This window comes from Gigantopelta aegis, chromosome 11, assembly GCF_016097555.1.
Source record: "Gigantopelta aegis isolate Gae_Host chromosome 11, Gae_host_genome, whole genome shotgun sequence".
In the NCBI taxonomy this organism is placed as follows: domain Eukaryota; kingdom Metazoa; phylum Mollusca; class Gastropoda; order Neomphalida; family Peltospiridae; genus Gigantopelta; species Gigantopelta aegis.
Window position 1 is genome coordinate 21,056,084 of NC_054709.1, and position 16,831 is coordinate 21,072,914.

A 16,831-nucleotide genomic window follows, 5' to 3' on the forward strand; every position below is an offset into this window, starting at 1 on the left:
AGAACAGGTATACACCAGGACCCATATTCACAAAAAGGTGTAAATTTACATCTACGACTAGCACTTACGTCTACCGTAGATTTACGTTTACGTGCAAGAAGCACCTTATTCTCAAAGATGGTCGTAAATGTAAACGTAACTTAGTTGGACGTAAATCCACGATTTAACACTCTCACCGAAGAAATAAAAAAAAACCCATTAGAAACGATGGCTACTGGGTAAATAACAAATGCGCAAAACGCAATTTCGTTTGACTTCTGCTAACAATAACATCGCGAACGGCGAAACATGACATTTTGGTATTGGTGATGATCTGCGTTTTGGTACGAACTTGAGGATATTTCTTAAAAAGGAAAAGATAACTCAGGAGAAATTGGCCGAGTCGAAAACATCCGTTCGATCACCAACAAAAATATGTTAAATCCGTGGGCGTTCGCCATCGCAAACTGCTTCAATTATTGGAAATGATGCCAGTTTTCGTAAATACACATGTAATCGTAAATAACGGCGATCGTGCTTGATTTATTATATGTACACGACTTACGTGCAGTGTTAGTTGTAACTGGAGGCACTCTTATATTTACGTCCAACTTTAAACGTAACTTACGTTTTCGTTGTTTCGTGAATAGCTCTTCAGTCGTAGATTTACGTTTACATGTAAAACTAGGCTTACGATGTTTTGTGAATATGGGTCCAGGCCAGTCAGTCACACACCAGCTTGATCAATGGTGTAAAAAGAATACATTGGCTCTCAAACGAAAGTAGAATGTAAAATGTAGTCCAAATTAATTTAATAATGTCTGTCAGTCGTCAGCGATCTCTGGACCAGGATATTTAAAAACACACATGCCAAAATCAGTGCTTATTTAGTGAGACCACATCACATTGATTAATCAGCTGCTGGTAGAAAAGTTAAAGTTTGTTTTGTTTAAAGACACACCTAGAGCACATTGATTTATTAATCATCAGCTATTGGATGTCAAACACGTGGTCATTTTGACATACAGTCTTAGAGAGGAAACCCGCTAGATTCTTCCATTAGTAGCAAGGCATCTTTTATATATGCACCATCCCACAGACAGGACAGCACATACCATGGCCTGTGATATACCAGTCATGGTGCACTGGCTGGAATGAGAAATAGCCCAATGGGCCCACCAACAGTGATCGATCCCAAATTGATCATGCATCAAGCGAGCGCTTTACCACTGGGCTACATCCCACCCCACGTGCTGGAAAGGAAAGGAATAATTATCAAGTGGTCATTAGGAGAAAGTGAATTTCATTAACGACACCCCAGCACCTTATTTACTCAGCAGATAAGAGAAAAGGCACGTTTGGTGATACACCAGTATATTGTTCAATCAGCAATTACTAGATGTAAGTACAACACAATGGATGGTATTTGTAACACCTGGTCCAGGAGCCATTACATTCTGTCAGAATACAATACAACAACAATCTTCATTATATTGTGTCAGAATACAATCTAACAACAATGATCAGTATATTGGGACAGAACTGTAAGTTCAATGTCAATATGTGTGGTACTTTCTCAGCCAGGACAGCACATATCGGGTATAATGCCAATATGTGTGGTACTTTCTCAGCCAGGACAGCACATATCGGGTATAATGCCAAAAAATAGAACTCAGTGATTCACTCAAGGGAAACTGGATATTTTATATGCACCATCCCATAGCTAGGATAATACATACCACAGGATAGTACATACCACTGCCATTGTTACACCAGTTGTGGAGCACTGACTGAATGAGAAGTAGCCTAATGGGTCCACCGATGGGGATCGATCCTAGACCAACTGCGTATCAGGAATGTGCTTTATCACTGGCCTACAACCCGCCCCCCCCCCCCCACCCACCCACCCCACCCACCCCAAAATGAGACGAGTGTTCACCACTCCCTGAGACTTATTGGTATCTAGAGGCAGGACGTAGCCCAGTGGTACAGCGCTCGCCTGATGTGTGATTGATCTAGGATCGATTCCTGTCGGTGGACCCATTGGGCTATTTCTCATTCCAGCCAGTGTTCCACAACTGGTGTAACAAAGTCCATGGTACACATGTATCTACTATCCTGTCTGTGGGATGGTGCATATAAAAGATCCCTTGCTGCTAATCGAAAAGAGTAGCCCATGAAGTGGCGACAGCAGGTTTTCTCTCTCAATATCTGTGTGGTTCTTCACCATATTTCCGACGTCATATAACCATAAATAAAATGTGTTGAGTGTGTCGTTAAATAAAACATTTCCTTCTTCTTCTTCTATTTGTATCTGCCACTGTCTACTGACAGTGTGTTATGTCCCACACATACGCTAACAATAGAAAGGACTTAACACACTAATCTCTGTGTGAAGGGTTATTCTGTTTAACAACCTACGTCTACAATAGCAACAACTGACATCTTTGTGGAGAAGTAAACCATAAATATGGTAATAGCAAAACCCTTGGAATACATTGAATCAATGCGGACCTCTGATACAATCAAACAAAAGAAATAATACTCTCGTGAGGGCTGCTATCAAAATGTCCAATTGTCAGACGTAAAACGTATTTAATGATACTTTTTATGAGAGTCATTAAGTACAGACAAGTATACATAAGTTGGCTATTAATACCTCTTCTGCTCTAAGTGCATATTCTCTTTTTTAACTGTATTTTCAGGGGAGCATGGTTTAGCATATGGCTGGTGAGTTGGGTAAACCAGACACATATTAAAGAAAAGAAAACTTTATTTACTTAAAGAGGGCAGTTGGTGTCATGTCATATCATAGGAAATGTTTTATTTAACGACGTACTCAACACATTTTATTTACAGTTATACGGCATTGTACATACATGTATGGTTAAGGACCACACAGATATTGAGAGAGGAAACTTGCTGTCGCCACTTCATGGGCTACTCTTTACGATTAGCAGCAAGGGATCTTTTATATGCATCATCCCACATCCCTGGTGCATATAAAAGATCCCTTGCTACTAATCGAAGAGTAGCCCATGAAGTGGCAACAGCGGGTTTTCTCTCTCAATATCTGTGTGGTCCTTAACCATATGTTCGATGCCATATAACCGTAAATAAAATGTGTTGAGTGCATTGTTAAGTAAAACATTTCCTTCCTTCCTGTTAGTCAACATCTTAACAATGGCAACAAACTCAGGATAGTCTCTTTAACTGATGTACTCTAGTGGTGTCATTAAACAAAACAATGACCATAAGATACATGTCATAACCATGTATAACGTAAGTCATGAATGTTTAAGCAGTCTGCAAAATATATTCTATGCTCACTACTCAAAGATGTCACTTCATGTAAGGAATATATAATAACAACTGTTTACAAGTCTTTTTGGTAAAGATCAAATATCACTACCACAACACCTACAGAGAAAAACACTTCTCTTCAAAAAGATGACAACATGTCACTACCACAACACCTACAGAGAAAAACACCTCTCTTCAAAAAGATGACAAAATGTCACTACCACAACACCTACAGAGAAAAACACTTCTCTTCAAAAAGATGACAAAATGTCACTACCACAACACCGACATGTACAGTGCAAAACACTTGCCTCTTCAAACAGATTACAAAATGTGTTACTACTACTACAACACCAACAGTGTAAAACACTTGTCTCTTCAAACAGATTACAAAATGTCACTACCACAACACATACAGTTGAAAACACTTGTCTCTTCAAACAGATTATAAAATGTCACTCCCACAACACCTACAGTGTAAAACACTTGTCTCTTCAAAAGATTATAAAATGTCACTCCCACAACACCTACAGTGTAAAACACTTGTCTCTTCAAAAACATTAGAAAATGTCACTACCACAACACCTACAGTGTAAAACACTTGTCTCTTCAAAAATATAAGGAAATGTCACTACCATCATACATAGAACTATAGCTACATAGAACAAAATTTAAATGAAAAAACAAGAAGTCACTAGCTATCATTTGTTTCCAACCATGCTTTGTTCACTATCATAACAAAATCTATCTACAATGAAATCACAACTATAATGCCAGCCCTATTCTTAAACCAACCACTCTAAAGACACTCTAAAGACATGTATGAAGACTACTAGTATTCAGTTATGGTCTCACTACACAGTTTACTTCCAGGTGAGAGTTCATTCATCACGGTCCACAAAAGTTCCTAATTGAGACACATGTTGTGGTTCACATATTCACTTCTAGGTATTGGGGAAGAATTAAATCAATATGTATGTTTAATGGTAAGCCTTCTGGCTGTATTTTGCCCATGTTGTTTTGCAATATTGTGCATTGACTTTTTGAGACATGGGTGTATAGCGCAAGAAACAGCCAGAGTGAATTGGTTAATGAACCACCTGTTTGAACCGGTACTACAGCCAGATGCGGTCATATAGCAAAAAACTGTATGTTCACAATGGTTGTTAGTGCCAACGAGAACCCGTTCTATTGGCAATGTTCATTTGAAGTTGGGAAATTTAACACGGATTTCAATGGCAGATGACATCTGTGTAGTGAGACCTATAACATTTCAGGAAGTAGAGAATTGGCTTAGTTCCCCCTTTTGGGCCCCACACCTAAAACGTCACAACCATCTCATTTGTTTACAACATTTGTGTTTTAAACAAGCATTCTGAGAGTATTGCTAAAGCAATACATGTCCCCTACCAGACCCAAATTTGTTTTGGTTCCCCTAAATTCTACGGGCATGCATACACGTAACTGTATGAAAATTGGATAAATCACCATGAAAATTAACCTTGACTGTACATCATTTACAATTCACCGGCCTCGGTGGTGTCGTGGCAGGCCATCGGTCTACAGGCTGGTAGGTACTGGGTTCGGATCCCAGTCGAGGCATGGGATTTTTAATCCAGATACCGACTCCAAACCCTGAGTGAGTGCTCCGCAAGGCTCAATGGGTAGGTGTAAACCACTTGCACCGACCAGTGATCCATAACTGGTTCAACAAAGGCCATGGTTTGTGCTATCCTGCCTGTGGGAAGCGCAAATAAAAGATCCCTTGCTGCTAATCGGAAAGAGTAGCCCATATAGTGGCGACAGCGGATTTCCTCTGTGTGGTCCTTAACCATATGTCTGACGCCATATAACCGTAAATAAAATGTGTTGAGTGCGTCGTTAAATAAAACATTTCTTTCTTTCATTTACAATTCTACAACAGAAACTAAAACAAATCATACAATATATTACTGTTACTAACCACATGTCACTACCATTACATTTGACAACACTATCCTTGTTTACGAAACTGTGCCGTGTCACTACCATCACAATACTGATAATTACCTTCTTGGTGCCACCAGTGGGTTCATGGTGGACATTGTCCAATGAGCCCACCTTACTATCCACCTTCCAGTTGATCTTATGCTGTTCAATCTTCCCAGATAACAATTAACAAAATAAAACACAATCTCTTTGAACATGGTGGGCCGAATTTAGGAAGCCTGTTTTTTTCTTAAACACAGGTGTTTAAGCATAGTAAATGTATGTACATGTGTAGTTACATGTGTTGAAGTCTAAAACAGCCATGTTTAATATTCCTTTACAGACATGAACACAGCTGTGCACATTGTGTCGTCTGTAACAGAATGCAGCTGTGCAAATTGTGTGGTCTGTATCAGAACGCAGCTGTGCAAATTGTGTGGTCTGTAACAGAACACAGTTGTGCAAATTGTGTGGTCTGTAACAGAACACAGCTGTGCAGTTTATTTGATATGTAACAGACATAATATATCATTTGATTTCAACTTATTTTCCATCGACTGGGATCGTTACATTTTTCTATTACAACAAAAGATATGAAGACAACTTTCAGGTTTCACACCACAGTCAATAAAACTGGATTCAAACATTATATCGAAGATAAGTTATTATTAGAAACATATACCCGGTATGTATTACAAGAATTGTTTTCATAAAGAATTCCACGAAAACTGGGAATGTTGGTTAAGATTTTTGGAAAATATTTAAAAGACCAGCCTTTTTTAATATAAAAAAAAGACTATGGTTGTTTGTTTTACAATGTTGCTGGTTTGGAGGAAATACTTATTTCAGCTTTCTTCCTTCCCTTTCTCTCCTTGCTCCATGGTATATTCTGTGTATAATTGCTATGTACGGTAATGATTTGGAGCCCCAACCCTGACATTATCTATTGTTTCTCTGGGGCAATAAACATTTAAAAAAAACAAAAAACAACAAACCAAACAACATTTCAGGTTTCAAGTGCCACTTAACAGTGTCAGAAGTAACTACTGAACACCCCCCGAAGTGGTCAGACTAAGGCCACAGCTAAAAGCTGATAGGGAATGGTAGGTGTGTGGCATGAATAGCTACTAGAGACAGCACATGTCATGGTTAAAGAGACAAGGATGGGGATGTGGAAGTGGACAACAAAAGAAGTTGAAAGATATAGGAGGAGATCGGGAAGAAATGAAATGTTATTCAAAGGAGAGAAAGGAAAGGGGGCAGTGGGATAAACAAAATAATTTTAAAATCAGGTTTCTTCTCTACCTTCTTGTTGCCACCGCCGGGCGTGTGGTGAACTTTATCCAGGGAACCCACTTTCGGCTCTGTCTTCCACTCCAGTTTCTTGGTTTCAATCTGTAAATATGACACAATAAACAGAGATTATTAAACAAGCTTGTGTGTCATACTGATTTTACGAAACGTGTGTCATACTGATTTTATGAAACAAGTGTCACGATTTTTGGATTGCCCGAGTGAGAGCAAGGGTAATACTTGAATCCTGACTCGAGTTTCGTAAAACCAGTATGACTCACACGCAAGTGTAATAATTTCTTTATCATCCATATTATTATTGTTTTGTCCATGAATAACAAGACCCAACTCAAAATGTTTCAGCCACAACTAGAAGGAGATGACGAAATGACGTCATAATATTATTTCAAATGCACAGTTTGAGCTAGGACTGGAGAAGCAACATCATGTTATGATGTCGCTTCCCAAAATTACGTCATCACCCTTGTATGATTATTATTAACTCGGTTATGTTGAACCATGTGGATAATAAAATACAATACATGCAACACAGTACAATAATGTACAGTACAAAGCAATACAAAACAGATCAGGGCCTCATTCCACGAGGGGGTGAGATTTAGCTCAGTTGGTTGAGTGCTCGCTTGAGGTGCTTGCAACGCAGGATCAAACCACCTCGGTGGATCCATTCACCTGATTGGGGATTTTCTCGTTCCAACCAGTGCACCACAACTGGCCAAAGGTCCTGGTATGTGCTTTCCTGTCTGTGAGATAGTGCATATAAAAGATCCCATGCTGCATTAGAAAAAATATAGTGGGTTTCCTCTCTAAGACTATGTCAGAATTAGCAAATGTTTGATATCCAATAGCCAATGATTTATTAAAAATGTGCTCTAGTGGTGTCATTAAACAAAACAAATTTTAAACTTTCATTCCGTGAAAGAATCATACATGTTGTAGCTATGGCCAATTGTAGTTCTTATCAGAATACATCACATCCTGATAGTGATAAAAACATGACACTGAACACTTTTTGAAAATGTGTATTACCAATATAGTTAGCTGCATGTACACCAAATAGTATTAGTAGGTCAAAGTTCAAAAATGCACCCAACTTTTCATTCCACAGATAAATATTGGAAAGTGTTTGTTGTCATCTGGCCAGTAAATTCCTGCAATTTAATTTGAACTAGCGTCAATGTACCATTTACCAGTGTGCGTGAAACATTTACCAGTGTGCGTGAAACATTTACAGGTTCCTATATTAAACATGTGCAGGGTCTACTAAAAATAGAATGATTGTCAAAGATTGTCTGAAATGAGCAGATTACACACCCCCCCCCCCCTCCCTTTTTCCGATTTACTTTAAGAGCACTTATCCTGTGTATTGCCAAATTAGCCAATTGCTAATTTTTATACAATGTGACTACAATAGTTAGTCCTTGGCTAATAAAATATTCTTTAAATTAACGACATTTTAATAATTTTGAAGAAAATACTCCGTATATATCTAAAAATTGACTAAAGAAAAATATGATCAAGTGTGAGTCCTGCTTTAAGGGTGAGTCAGTAAAGTTTGTTTTGTTTAACGACACCACTAGAGCACATTGATTTATTAATCATTGGGTACTGATCCCATATAACCATAACTGAAATGTGTTGAGTGCGTCGTTAAATAAAACATTTCCTTCCTTCCTTCTCGAAAGGAAAGGAATGTTTTATTTAATGACGCACTCAACACATTTTATTTACGGTCATATGGCGTCATACATATGGTTAAGGACCACACAGATTTTGAGAGGAAACCCGCTGTCGCCACTACATGGGCTACTCTTCCGATTAGCAGCAAGGGATCTTTTATTTGCGCTTCCCACAGGCAGGATAGCACAAACCATGGCCTTTGTTGAACCAGTTATGGATCACTGGTCGGTGCAAGTGGTTTACACCTACCCATTGAGCCTTGCGGAGCACTCACTCAGGGTTTGGAGTCGGTATCTCGATTAAAAATCCCATGCCTCGACTGGGATCCGAACCCAGTACCTACCAGCCTGTAGACCGATTGCCTGCCACGACGCCACCGAGGCCGGTTCCTTCTCGATGTCAAACATTGGTAAATTTGACATACATGTACATGTAGTCTTAGAGAGAAAACATGCAACATTTGTTTTTTAGTAGCACGGGGGCCTTTGATATACCATTCAACATTCACTGGTTGGAACGAGAAATAGCCCAATGGGCCCACTGACAGGAATCGATTTCAAAGTCATTTCAAAACTGTATGCTAGTTTTAGACATTATTCCAAGCATGTTTAACCACCCTAGTTCCACAAAGAAACTGCATCAGGCAAACACGTCACCACTGAGCTGCGTTTCGCCCCAGCACAGTACAGAGCAGTATAGTATAAAATAACAAACACAATAATTATTGAAAAATACAAAATGAACGAGCTGTTTATATTACCTGTCTAATGAAAAGAAAACCTTCTGTGCCTTATAATGTAAGCTATGAGAACCATTAGGTGAATCTACCCAGTCATAATCAACAAACGATGGCAAGCACAGGGATATATTTGAGGGAAGGAAGGAAGGAAATGTTTTATTTAACGACGCACTCAACACATTTTATTTACAGTTATATGGCATCGGACATATGGTTAAGGACCACAAAAATATTGACAGAAGAAATTTGCTGTTGCCACTTCATGGGCTACTCTTTTCAATTAGCAGCAAGAGATCTTTTATATACGCCATCCCACAGACAGGATAACACATACCACGGCCTTTGATATACCAGTCGTGGTGCACTGGCTGGAGCGAGAAATAACCCAATGGGCCCACCGATGGGGATCAATCCCAGACTGACTGTGCATAAAGCGAGCACTATACCACTGGGCTACATCCCACCCCCCTATTTGAGGGAGTCCTAGCTAAAAGTGTGATGGTCTCCAGATGTTAATATCCCAGCACATATTAAAGGGACAGACCCTAGTGTTTAAACACTACAGCGTATTTTTCACTATTAGAGCCATTTATGATCAATGAAATCAAACATTACTTGTATTTTATTGTTTAGATTATCTACTTATGTACAACCATAGTGTTTCTGGTCATCCTGGTGTTTCTATACCACCACAAAATGCATTTTTTATAGTTTTAAAAATGCACATGCGTCTGAGAAGCAACAGTTACGGAGTCGACTTTTTATCTATTTTAAAGGGTATTTCCCTGTTTTAATGCTGCAGACTCTTGTTTTACTCTGTTGTAACATTATCAAAATGTGTTACAAGTTTGTAGATTAACCAAACTTAGTGTCCATTTTCACGGGTTGAAACTACGGTATGTGACTTTAATGTACACAGCAAAACTGCATTTCATACAATATAGTAAATTTTAAACAATGGAAAATGCTGGTGTACAATATTAAGCCTTTGACAAATTATGAGAGCAGGGCTCGAAATTAATGATGGCACCAACAGGCAGTGCAATCGGTTAAGAGCTTTATACCAATGGCAGCATTTTGCCTCTGTACACAAATTATTGACATCATTTGAAGGTATAACTTTTTGTATTTCTTGCAAAAGATATATGTACTGGTTTAAAATTGTTGTAGACAGAAATAAATTTGCCGTAACTAGGTGAGCATTTTACCTGTGACAGAAACATTTCAAAACTGATGTAGGCGACAAATTCCTAAGTTGGAGCCCTGTGAGAGAATTAAAGGATACTCAATGCGCTACTCAGCAATACTGTTTATCTTCACGAGCGAACTGATGTTGTCCTTCCCGAGCCTTTGAGGAGGGAATGACAACATCAGTTCATGGGTGTAAGATAAACAGTTTTAATTTTCCTCGTAGTGTGTTGGGTATTTTGTTTATTACCCATTTTCAGTATTTATCATTTTATGGAAGATGTTTGAATGATACTTTTGTTGAAAATAAGTTTGCAAGTTCAGAATAAGAGGCAGCGTTGCGTCATAGCAGTAACGTAAGTATTGCTGATGATGTAAGTATCACTGATGACGTAAGTATCGCTGATGACGTAAGTATCACTGATGATGTAAGTATCATGATGAAAAGTTTCTTTTATCTTATCATCGGCTATTGGACGTCAAACATATGGTCATTCTGACACTGTGTTTTTTTAGAGGAAACCCGCTGTCGCCACATAGGCTACTCTTTTTACGACAGGCAGCAAGGGATCTTTTATTTGCACTTCCCAGAGGCAGGATAGCACAAACCATGGCCTTTGTTGAACCAGTTATGGATCACTGGTCAGTGTAAGTGGTTTACACCTACTCATTGAGCCTTGCGGACCACTCACTCACCCAGTACCTACCAGCCTGTAGACCAATGGCTAACCACACCGCCACCGAGGCCGGTGTATCACTGATGATGTAAGTATCGCTGATGATGTATCGCTGATGACGTAAGTATCGCTGATGACGTAAGTATCGCTGATGACGTAAGTATCGCTGATGATGTAAGTATCGCTGATGACGTAAGTATCGCTGATGACGTAAGTTAGTTGTTGACATGGTTTCCATCATGGAAACTATTCTTACACACAATTAACTGCCTATAATAAAGCACCGTTTATGACGTCAAAACATATCTAGGGGAAGAACCTTTTTTGGGGGGGCTAGGGAAAGATCACCTTTCTTTGCCCACTTCTCTCTGCCCATATGGGTAATAATGGTCACAGTAATAATTACCTTCTTATCCCCGCCGCCAGGGGTATGATGAACTTTGTCCATAGACCCAACCTTTGATTCGGCGGTCCACTCTACCTTCTTTGTTTCAATCTGCAAGGAAAAATGAAGCTGTGTGATAACTGTGTAAGCATTATGCATGTTCATGCAATTCAGTGTTATACACAGAAACATGTACAGCTGTGTTTACAAACAGACCAGTTACCTTCTTCACCCCTCCACCGGGAACATGTTTGGCATTGTCCAACGATCCCACTTTTGATTCAGTTTTCCATTCCAACTTTTTACTTTCAATCTAAGGAAGCAAGACAAAACCAAATATTTAATTTCTGATCAATGACAAGCATTATTTTCTGCTTAGTCGTCATAATAGTTGTCTTCTTATATACATACGAACCTAAATAAGCAAATTAAAAAATATGACTACTACCTTACACTAGTCTGTCAAGTTTCTAAAAGCAAATGCTGAAGCATTAATTTCACTCAAAGAGAAATTGGCATGCAAAGTGGATCATAAGATTTTTATCAGGCAAAGGTCAATTAGTGTAAAACAGTTATTATTCACAAGAGTAGCCTATCGAAAGACAGATAAACAATTTAAAAGAATAGGCCAAAATAATAATTAAAAATAAAATGGAGGAAAGTAGAAAGTACATGTATACATGTAGTACATGAAATAGTCAACAAGTTCAAATCATAAATATTAATCAGTATTATTGTAATATTAATATCATTAATATTACTTAATAATTATATTTACATGTACAATCAATATTGATTGGTATTAATTAAAATCTCATTAATTAATAGCTAATCAAGCCACAAACCTAGTGGCTAAAATATATACTGTGAATGAATATATTTGAAAACAAATTGTTTTATAAATGATAAAATTTGTGAAAAAAAGATTAATATAATTTTAAACGTATATCCGATAAGCTCCCAAACTAAAGTTAGAAACATTGTGACATTAGAGGAAAACCAGTTAAGAAAAATGATAAGAAAAATGATAGCTTTTGAAACAAAAAAGGTGGGTAAAGAACATAATTTTGAAAGTGAATATCTTTCTTATTCTTTTTTTTATTGCTAAAACATTCGCAACGTGAATAACACCTGTTTTGCATTTTAATTAATATTCAAACCGCTTCTTCAAGAAAAATAATTTCCTGTCCTGAAGAGCAAACATTAAAGCAACAAAGAGCAAAAAAGAATGACATTGTGTTTAATTACTAGAGTACAAGTCTGCCCACACATCATCATATGGTGAGCTGCCCGTCTGTTGTTCGTCACCATCCAGCGTTACCTGCCCTTGTCTTACCTTCTTTTCACCGCCACCAGGGACATGTTTAGCATTGTCCAATGAACCAATCTTTGATTGGACGGTCCAGTTTACTTTCTGTGTTTCAATCTGTTGACATTCAAAACATTAATGCTTATGATATTTCCACAAACATATTCATTAGCTTAAAGATTATTTAGCTCAGTCTTGCAATTGTAAGATATTGTCAGTAATTAATAGATTCAAAAATATATACTAAAAGTAAAGTCTCTGTTTAAAACCACAAGTTTGAAGAATATATACTGTAATTTTACAGTCTTGACATTGAAATTTGTTACCAGATGAAAACAACCATAGTATTGTATTTACTTTCAGAAATAATAGTTTTAGTTGCCTTCGATCTGCATACTGTAGATAGACAACACATTGTATGTACATGTACTGGTGTATAAATAAAAATACACAACTCATCTACTTTTAAATTAACAATAAATACCCACTCTCAATTACAATGAGCATATGAAGACAAAACATGATTTAGCTTTACGGAACTTAAGTCTGTTAAATATAGAATGTGGATAAATCATTCTCAATTCTTAATAACGATAAACTAACAGTTGCTATGGATACATTTACTGAATAAAATACATTTAATGTCACTAAAATAGCAATACACCAATAAAATTAAATATTGTACGTGCTCCTTGTTATTTTTGGTTAATTTGTATATGCAATACTTGATGACTGTTAAAGGGACGGACCCTAGTTTTTAAACACTGAGGCATATTTCTCACTATTAGAGCTGTTTATGATCACTGAAATCAAACATTACTTATATTTTATTGTTTAGATTACCCATTTTCGTACAACCGAAGTATTTTTGGTTATCCTGGTGTTTCTAATATAACAAAATGCATTTTTCATATTTTTTTAAAACACACGCGCATCTGAGAATTAAGTAACGGTTATGGAGTCGCATTTTAGTCTATTTTTAATGGTATTTCAATGTCACAGACTCTTTGTTTCACTCTGTTGCATCCAAATTTGTTACAGGTTTGTAAATTAATCAAACTTAATATCCATTTTTACGGGTTGAAACTAGGGTCTAGGTGGAAAATATGCCTTAGTGTTTAAAAACTAGGGTATGTCCCTTTAATATTGGTATGAGAAGCTTAGGTATGAATATGTATGTTTATATTTATCAGTATATACATATTAGTAGGCACATGAAACAGTAATAAAACATCTATTGGCAAGTTATGATGACTAAATAAATTTTGATATTTTCGGTCACTGACCAAAACTGATTATAGTTCAAAATTTCTTAAATTATTCTATTATATCCAGTTGATGGTTTTTAGTTTTAGAAACAGTTCTGATGACAAGTGTATTTTAAAATTAAGAAATAAATCATTGTTATTTAAGAAGTATAGTGTTTTGGTGTATATTAATTGAATGCCACAAGGCAGACTTACTAAATACCTTAGACAACAGTAAAGTTATGATATAAAATGATTTATTTAATTAATTTTGCATATTATGTAGGATTGCCTGATAAATAAAATAACTGATTACTATAGTATCAGCTTTTTCGGCAGATCTTTCACCATTCTAACCTTTGCAGGATAAAACTTATATGTAAATTAAGTCAGTAACCAGTTACTTAATAAGTACACTTATATGTAAATTAAGTCAGTAACCAGTTACTTACTAAGTACACTTATTATCCACATAGTTCAAGATACATGTATACAGGGAAATATAATCGGTATCACACATGTGAGTCATAATGTTTTCCCATTTTGGGAATCGACGTACGTCATAACATAATGTGATTTCCCCATAGACGTAGCTCTGTGAAATTGCTTATCAAGATGACGTCATTTTGGAAAATGACTTTGTTTCGTTGTCTACTTCTATAGTTACATCTTAAACGTTTTGACACTGTCCTTGTTAGCCTTTTCATAAAAGATAATATTATGAATAATGTGGATAATAAAGAAATTATTACACTCGCATGTGAATCGTACTGATTTTACTGAACTCATGTCAGGATTCATGTATTACCCTCTCTCTCGCTCGGGCAATACAATAATCCTGACACTCGTTTCATAAAATCAGTATGACCCACAAGCTTGTATAATAATATCTATATATGAAGAGTTGAGGTGCAAAACGCGATATAAACCATTTTCTTTCTAGTTTTCAGTTAAAGCCATTATTGTATGTCAGTAAGGGCTAATCGTAGGCCCGCTGATGTGCTGCAAAACATGATTGATCTTTATGAAATTGTATTGGGTAAATCCCGGTTTCTGTTTATCAAAATGTGATATATACGCCAATTAAAAAAATCACTTTTACTGAAAATGAAAAATGGATATATTGCGTTTTGTGCCTAAACTCTTCATATATTTGATAAAGAAAAGACAATCAAATAACAAAGCATGTTTTTGTATGTATGGCATCTTCTTTGTTCTAATTAAAATAAAGACTGCCGCATTAATGTACAATATTACTGGGCTACTTGGTGATTGGTGCATTAATGTACAATATTACTGGGCACTGATTTGGTAATCATCAGCTATTAATTGGATGTCACGCATTGGTAATTTTGACAATATTACTGGGCTACTTGGTGATTGGTGTATTAATGTACAATATTACTGGGCTACTTGGTGATTGGTGCATTAATGTACAATATTACTGGGCTACTTGGTGATTGGTGTATTAATGTACAATATTACTGGGCTACTTGGTGCTTACATTATACATTAACTGGTGCATTAATGTACAATATTACTGGGCTACTTGGTGATTGGTGCATTAATGTACAATATTACTGGGCTACTTGGTGATTGGTGCATTAATGTACAATATTACTGGGCTACTTGGTGATTGGTGTATTAATGTACAATATTACTGGGCTACTTGGTGATTGGTGTATTAATGTACAATATTACTGGGCTACTTGGTGATTGGTGTATTAATGTACAATATTACTGGGCTACTTGGTGATTGGTGCATTAATGTACAATATTACTGGGCTACTTGGTGATTGGTGGTACAATATTACTGGGCTACTTGGTGATTGGTGCATTAATGTACAATATTACTGGGCTACTTGGTGATTGGTGCATTAATGTACAATATTACTGGGCTACTTGGTGATTGGTGCATTAATGTACAATATTACTGGGCTACTTGGTGATTGGTGTATTAATGTACAATATTACTGGGCTACTTGGTGATTGGTGCATTAATGTACAATATTACTGGGCTACTTGGTGATTGGTGCATTAATGTACAATATTACTGGGCTACTTGGTGATTGGTGCATTAATGTACAATATTACTGGGCTACTTGGTGATTGGTGCATTAATGTACAATATTACTGGGCTACTTGGTGATTGGTGTATTAATGTACAATATTACTGGGCTACTTGGTGATTGGTGCATTAATGTACAATATTACTGGGCTACTTGGTGATTGGTGCATTAATGTACAATATTACTGGGCTACTTGGTGATTGGTGCATTAATGTACAATATTACTGGGCTACTTGGTGATTGGTGCATTAATGTACAATATTACTGGGCTACTTGGTGATTGGTGCATTAATGTACAATATTACTGGGCTACTTGGTGATTGGTGCATTAATGTACAATATTACTGGGCTACTTGGTGATTGGTGCTTAATGTACAATATTACTTACTACATTAACTGGGCTACTGCATTAATGTACAATATTACTGGGCTACTTGGTGATTGGTGCATTAATGTACAATATTACTGGGCTACTTACTTGGTGATTGGTGCATTAATGTACAATATTACTGGGCTACTTGGTGATTGGTGCATATTACTGGGCTACTTGGTGACAATATTACTGGGCTACTTGGTGATTGGTGCATTAATGTACAATATTACTGGGCTACTTGGTGATTGGTGTATTAATGTACAATATTACTGGGCTACTTGGTGATTGGTGCATTAATGTACAATATTACTGGGCTACTTGGTGATTGGTGCATTAATGTACAATATTACTGGGCTACTTGGTGATTGGTGCATTTAATGTACAATATTACTGGGCTACTTGGTGATTGGTGTATTAATGTACAATATTACTGGGCTACTTGGTGATTGGTGCATTAATGTACAATATTACTGGGCTACTTGGTGATTGGTGCATTAATGTACAATATTACTGGGCTACTTGGTGATTGGTGCATTAATGTACAATATTACTGGGCTACTTGGTGATTGGTGCATTAATGTACAATATTACTGGGCTACT

At 36.9% G+C, this 16,831-nt stretch overlaps 1 protein-coding gene across 4 annotated transcripts in view; it reads right to left on the reverse strand.

Moving 5' to 3' along the window:
• The window catches only part of LOC121385322 (microtubule-associated protein tau-like), a 182,850-nt gene that overhangs the window by 14,062 nt on the left and 151,957 nt on the right, over positions 1 to 16,831 (reverse strand). For 2 of the 4 annotated variants that reach the window (XM_041515956.1, XM_041515957.1), the window contains 3 exons: positions 11,457 to 11,546; positions 11,255 to 11,344; positions 6,556 to 6,645 (listed from right to left, as the gene is read on the reverse strand). In XM_041515956.1, coding sequence (XP_041371890.1) covers positions 6,556 to 6,645; positions 11,255 to 11,344; positions 11,457 to 11,546 — 270 coding nt within the window. The remainder of the gene's footprint in view (positions 1 to 6,555; positions 6,646 to 11,254; positions 11,345 to 11,456; positions 11,547 to 16,831) is intronic. The other 2 variants (XM_041515958.1, XM_041515959.1) reach the window with 1 other exon arrangement.